The 6,463-nt window shown below is 40.3% G+C and overlaps 1 protein-coding gene across 1 annotated transcript; it reads left to right on the top strand.

Annotated features, from left to right (window-relative positions):
• Positions 1–4,260: 4,260 nt before the first annotated feature.
• LOC141763887 (complement component C7-like) lies at positions 4,261–6,021 on the top strand. Its single transcript, XM_074628662.1, has 5 exons — positions 4,261–4,459; positions 4,654–4,715; positions 5,264–5,342; positions 5,628–5,769; positions 5,858–6,021. The coding sequence occupies exons 1-5, from the start codon at positions 4,454–4,456 to the stop codon at positions 6,004–6,006; spliced, it is 438 nt and encodes a 145-aa protein (XP_074484763.1). The 5' UTR covers positions 4,261–4,453; the 3' UTR covers positions 6,007–6,021.
• Positions 6,022–6,463: the final 442 nt, after the last annotated feature.

Here is a 6,463-nt window from a genome sequence, read left to right as displayed (position 1 = left end):
TGCCGGGACTTGGCTCGCTGCTGTACAGTAGCTGCGTCATTTAGCATCCGGTGGTCATTTCAGAAATAGAGGGAATCACTTCTGTGGTCATAATCTCAGTCTATTATGCACAAAGTATGCATGACTTATAATTTGACCTGAGGTGACGCTGTGTTCAAATAATTTTTGTTCTCCAAGTTTTTATATTTTGGTGTGGTAATAAGATCAATTTTCCCCAACACAGTTATTTAGACACTTACTTGTATATAACAGATGTTGCATTAAATGAAAATATAAATAAGCACAGTACAATAATAAATCATTCTGCTGTATATTTTTAGATAGAAGGCTCCACTTGCTCTTCATAGATGACAGTCAAGTAGAAAATGCCATGCAATTTTTGCATTGCTCTAAAATTGCTGTACCTGGAAAATTGCTCTCAAATAAGACGCGTACCTTGAGGGAGCTTAATTTTTCTGTGAATGTAGGGATGAGATTGTTGGCACAAAGTGTTTTTGAGCTTTGTATTTTCTCTCCTGTGCTATTTGTTCAGAGCCAGAAAATGTATTCTCATTCCCAAAATGTCATTGCCACTGTAGTAAAAGTAACCTTTTTTTTGCACCTCATTTTAAATTGAGCTGTACATTAATTTGACATCCTAAATTCGTGGGCAGGATAAGATTGCCTCTTGCGTATTTTCTATAAATGATAGGCAGCAGGAATCAATGCTCACTATCACAACCTCGCCTGCCCCGAGGCTGCTAAAAAAAGGACATTTCATCTGAACACTCAAACTCAGTGGTATTCCCTCTTGAGATGCCAGTATGTGATGGATATGCACAGTATGGCCTCCTGTCTGGCTGTGACAGCAGATATATTCCCATAATTAGACAGAGATGTGGATTCCACATGTGTGAACACTTCCTCATTAGATAGCAGAGAATCTCAAGTTTGGCTGCAAGAAATGTCTCCTTGCACATATACATCTGGTTGTCGTGGACTTCATCATCTAGCCTCTCTTTCTCTCTGTCTCTTTCAACATGTAAACAAATCACCATTTGAATTGATCTAAACTAAATTTAGGCTCCACCTTTAGAAATGCCCTAATAGATTATTTACTATATGCAGTTTTCCCTCAAAAATCTCCTCTATTTATTACCGTACCCTTGAATTTGCTCAACCTTGAATCACATTTCAGCCATGAAGAGGAAACGGTTCTCAAATCTCTGTTGCCCTCCAGTGTTTGCTAGACTATATCACATCTCAATACTCATAGTAGTTATGTATGTCTGTTTTCATTTTGCGTCTCTGTCAAAGTTTTCATTCATACTTTCATATTAGAAATGACAATAGTCATTAATTTTAGACAAAACAAATGGTTTGTACTATGTGTCATTGAAAATACAAGTTGAAATGGTACATAGCTAATTGTACAAAACTGAAACAATAGCACATGCTGGCAAGATGCTGTTAAGTTCTAACTAATGTTATTGTTTTGACATGGGATTTAAGTTAATGCTAAACTGTTGAAAATGTCTGTATAACATTTGAGCTTTGAGACAATTGATGACAATGTATTCTTGACATTGGAAACAGTAGTAGCCAAAGCAGTCTCAACTCAAAGTCCACTTACTCGCTTGTTCTGGGGCTTTTGGTCATATCCCATGGCCCTCACCAGCATTAATCGCAAATGAATCGCACGTTTTTTAACTGTTCAAAGTGTACCTTAAAGGGAGATTAGGCAAATATTTAATACTCTTATCAACATGGGGAGTGGGCAAATATGCTTGCTTAATGCAAATGTATGTATATATTTATTAATAGAAATCAATTAACAAAACAAAACAATGACAGATATTGTCCAGAAACTCTCACAGGTACTGCATTTAGCATAAAAAATATGCTCAAATCATAACATGGCAAACTGCAGCCCAACAGGCAACAACAGCTGTCAGTGTGTCAGTGTGCTGACTTGACTATGACTTGCCCCCAAACTGCATGTGATTATCATAAAGTGGACATGTCTGTAAAGGGGAGATTCGTGGGTACCCATAGAACCCATTTTCATTCACATATCTTGAGGTCAGAGGTCAAGGGTCTTCTTTGAAAATGGCCATGACAGTTTTTCCTCGCCAAAATTTAACCGAAGTTTGGAGCGATATTTAGCCTCCTTCCTGACAAGCTAGTATGACATGGATTCCTTAGGTTTTCTAGTTTCATATGATGTCAGCATCTTCACTCTAGCTTGAAAACTGAGCCTGTTATAACCTAAAAATCACAAGTTGTGTTAATGCATTAAAGAAATTAGTGACGTTAAAACGAATTTGCGTTAAACCCTTATTATCGTGTTAACTTTGACAGCCCTAGTATATACCTATTTGTTCACACACTTGTGTACCCAATAGTCCTATTCTTTACCTTTATTTGTCCAGCATTGTTGTCCTTGTTCCTAGCTGTTGTGTCTGTTTCTGTGTACACTGAGAGCAATACAGAAAAAACAGAGTCAAATTCCTTGTATGTGTACACATACTTGGCCAACAAAGGTGATTATGGTTATGATTCTGTCCATATTGGCTTAAAAGTTAAACTTGACCTTTGAAACAGCCCCATCTTTTAAGCCAACATGTATCATGAAGTACTGGAGGAGCTCAATGGGGTGAAATTAAGGGGTGCTGGCCCCAACATGATATTTCCTTAACCTTGTTTGGGAGCAGCCTTTTCTCACAGCAGACAGTTTCTCTGGCCGTAGTGGGAGAAGCACAGATGTTACTAATAACATTTTATAATGGCTTTCTTCTGTTCAAGTGTTCCAGGAAATCATGGCAATAACAAGAAACCTGAAACTGAAACTCTAATTCAGCCGTCATTAATTTGATTATTTGTGCTTTTCCTATTGTGACACGTCAAAACATTCAACTGCATGACAGCTTAATTAATTATGTATCAGTTTTTGTCATATGGAATGCCTATATTGTTTTTTCATTATGTTGTTACTCTGTACGCACAATATCTATTGCACGTCTGGCCTTCCTTCAGTAGTGTGTGTGTGTGTGTGTGAGGGAGAGACAGTCACAGGGAGACGGAGGGGCTGTTTGAGAGTCCCACTGCCATGGGGAAAAAACTGTTTTTATGGCGTGAGGTTTTGGTCCTGATAGACCTTAACTTCCTGCCAGATGGCAGAGTCTAGAATAGATGGTGTCCGGGATGGGAGGGGTCGGCCACAATCTTCCCTGCCCTCCTCAAGGTCCTGGAGGTGTACAGCTCCTGGAGGGAGGGAAGGTTGCAGCCGATCGCCTTCTCTACAGCACGGATGACCCGCTGCAGCCTGGCCTCGTCCCTGACGGTGGCAGCGACGAACCAGACGGTGATGGGGGAGGTGAGGATGGACTCGATGATGGCCGAGTAGAAGTGCACCATCATGGTCTGTGACAGGTTGAATTTCTTCAGCTGCCGCAGGAAGAACATCCTCTGCTGGGCCTTACTGATGAGGGAGCTGATGTTTAGCTCCCACTTGAGGTCCCGGGCGATGGTTGTGCCCAGGAAACGGAACGACTCCACTGTGTTGACTGGGGAGCAATACAAAAAAGCAGGCAGGCCCCCTGCAGGTTTCCAGTGATGTGTTGAAAATCCCTGTAAACACTGGAGACAACTGGTCTGCACAGTGTTTCAGGGTTGCAGGTGAGACAGCGTCTGGGCCGGCTGCCTTGCGGGGGTTTTGTCCTTTGAAGAGCCTGTTGACCTCCCCCTCCTGGATGGAAAGAGGTGTGAAGGGGGCGAGGGGTGTGCACAGGCTGGGTGCTTGTGGAGAAAGCTGGGGGGGTGCTGGTGTTAACGGCGTTAAGAGTTTTTTGGTTAAGCTTTTCCTCATCCGATGAGAGGGTCATACTCTAAAGGATAAAGGGTGTCGTAGCTTGTACAGATTGTGGCCCCGTGAGGCAAATGTGTGATTTGTGATATTGGGCTACACAAATAAAATTGACTTTACAACTGGCACACCTAAAGGGAACACTGCACTAATTATTATAATTATATAATAAGTGTTATTAGTTTAACCTGTGCTTTCCTGCTTTGACAGGTCAGGCGACGGTGTCTGCTGTGAGAAAGGTCTGTCAGCTCAATAATAAACTTGACAGTCAGAAGAAGAACAGCAGACACAGGTTCTCACACCAAGAGTTAATCTTTGCTTTCGGGTTTCACAATGAGCTTTTTGGCAGGAGGAGCCACAAAAACATGTTTTTCATCTCCAAAGCAAAGACATTCACACACATTATGTTGTTACTCTGTACACACTATATCTATTGCACGCCCTCCTCTGTTGCTCCTCCTGAGGTTTCTTCACACATCTTTGTTTTTTTCCTCATGAAAGCCAATGAGTTCCAAGGAATGTCCTTCCACAGTTTGACTCCCTAACAAGAACAAAACCAACCAGCGTCAGCCTGTTCAAGACTCCTCTGTTTGCTGCTCTTCACTCACCATGAAGGTTAGTAGATTTTACGCTCAATAACAGGGAAATTACAAACACATTTATTTAGATTTCTGCAAAACATAACTGAGGTCTGATTTTTTGAGTGTGAGTATTTTAACATTTTGTGTCCTCGGTTTACTACTGAAACCCCTTCTTCCTCCCATCTTCTCTTCTTCTCTCCTTTCCTCTTCTCTTCTTCACTTCTTCAGAGCATTACACAACTCGTTTTAGCAGCCTTGCCATGGCTGCTACTCCTGTTCACTCCCAAAGGGTAAATCTGTTTTTGTTTTACTGTTTCAAACATTAAAAGTCTTATTGATAACTTTTTTTACGATGAATATTTAAAAAAAACAAAAAACATCCACAAAGCCTTTAGAAAGGTACCGATTAAAAGTACGACTTTTCCTAAAAAACACTTATGATTGTGAATTAATCATTTTCTTTTTTAAAATTGGCAGTTCAAAAATGAATGTTTTGTTTATTTCTGTGGAAATATCTGACATTTGGTTCCCACTTCTAATGAGGCTTGTGAGTCATTAGTAAAGTGGCATTGGTATCACGTGGTGGCTCATCAGTTAGTGTGGGAAAAAATGGATAAATGGCTGAGATTGATGGTAAGTGCCTGTTATACAATGGCAATGGAGGGAGAATGTGACATCTGTTGGCTGAATGTTATCGGTGTTATCAATAGCCCCTTTAAAAACAAAAAAATCAAAAACATATTAAATGAGACAAATTGTTACAACAATGATTATTTGGTTTCATTACATTTATGTTGTTTAATTTATAGAATCATTTGATTTAAATCTTATTCCCAAGGTTTTGTGTCCAGAGAGTTCATTGTCAGTGGGGGCCTTATGGTGATTGGTCAGAGTGTGATGGCTGCACCAAATCACAGGTTAGGAGGATTAATAATGACTATGCACTTCTCTGTTTAGCTGTTTAGCTCAAGATTCTGTTTATTTAAATTTTTATTGATGAAGTTTGCTTTTGTCCTGCTTGTTTTTTTGGGGGTCGGGGAGTTAATTGTCATTTGTCTTACTTTGTGTAATCTCTTTTGGCCGTTTATGTGTCCATAATAAGTCCATGCGTACTTGTCCTCACTTGTTCTGTAATCACTTTATCCTACAATAATGATAGTTTTTTTTTTTCATATTTTCTGTCACATTGTGGGGTGTAACAGACAAGAAGCCGAGCCATGGCTGTCTACGCTCAGTTTGGAGGGAACCCCTGCAATGGGGGGCCGACTGAGACCAGGTCCTGTGAAACCACACAAGGCTGCCCTCTAGAGGATGGATGTGGAGACAGGTTTCGGTGTCGATCGGGTTAGAAATTAAACTCTGTTCACTCCCATAATCATACAGTATTGAATAACAATCACTGAGCTGTCTGCCTGTCTTCTTGACCCACTAGGAAAGTGTATTAGCCAGTCTCTGGTGTGTAACGGAGATCAGGACTGTGAGGAAGATGGACACGACGAACGTTTCTGTGACATTGCAAAACACATTGTATGTCGAAAATCAGTTCCCCCACCTAACGTAGAGCTCCTAGGACTTGGGTAAGTGACAAATTGTTTGTGCACCTACAGACGTAGGCAAAGTTGTTGGTAACGTTCCGTTAAAGAGAGAAAAACCCACAATGGTCACTGAAATAACTTGAAACTGACAAAAGTAATAATAAATAAAAATTTACTGAAAATGAACTAATGAAAATCAGCTGTTGCTTTTGAATTGTGGTTCAACAGAATCATTTTAAAAAACAAACTGATGAAACTGGCCTAGACAAAAATGATGGTAGCCCTAGAAAAGATTGAAAATAATTTGACCATAGGGACATATTAAACTAAGGTGTGTCCTGTAATTAGCATCACAGGTGTCTTCAAACTTGTAATCAGTCAGTCTGCCTATTTAAAGGGTGAAAAGTAGTCACTGTGCTGTTTGGCATCATGGTGTGTACCACACTGAACATGGACCACAGAAAGCTAAGGAGAGAGTTGTCTCAGGAGATCAGAAAGAACAT

The sequence above is a fragment of the Sebastes fasciatus genome, unplaced genomic scaffold (genome assembly GCF_043250625.1).
Source record: "Sebastes fasciatus isolate fSebFas1 unplaced genomic scaffold, fSebFas1.pri Scaffold_91, whole genome shotgun sequence".
NCBI classification, from domain to species: Eukaryota; Metazoa; Chordata; class Actinopteri; order Perciformes; family Sebastidae; genus Sebastes; species Sebastes fasciatus.
This window is presented reverse-complemented; position numbering and strand designations above follow the sequence as displayed.

What these genes read in the sequence shown, in the direction of transcription:
- LOC141763887 (XM_074628662.1), top strand. An exon ending in CTCCTGTTCACTCCCAAAGG is followed by an intron (nt 4,716 to 5,263) that starts GTAAATCTGTTT and finishes CTTATTCCCAAG; the next exon opens with GTTTTGTGTCCAGAGAGTTC. An exon ending in CAGGTTTCGGTGTCGATCGG is followed by an intron (nt 5,770 to 5,857) that starts GTTAGAAATTAA and finishes TTGACCCACTAG; the next exon opens with GAAAGTGTATTAGCCAGTCT.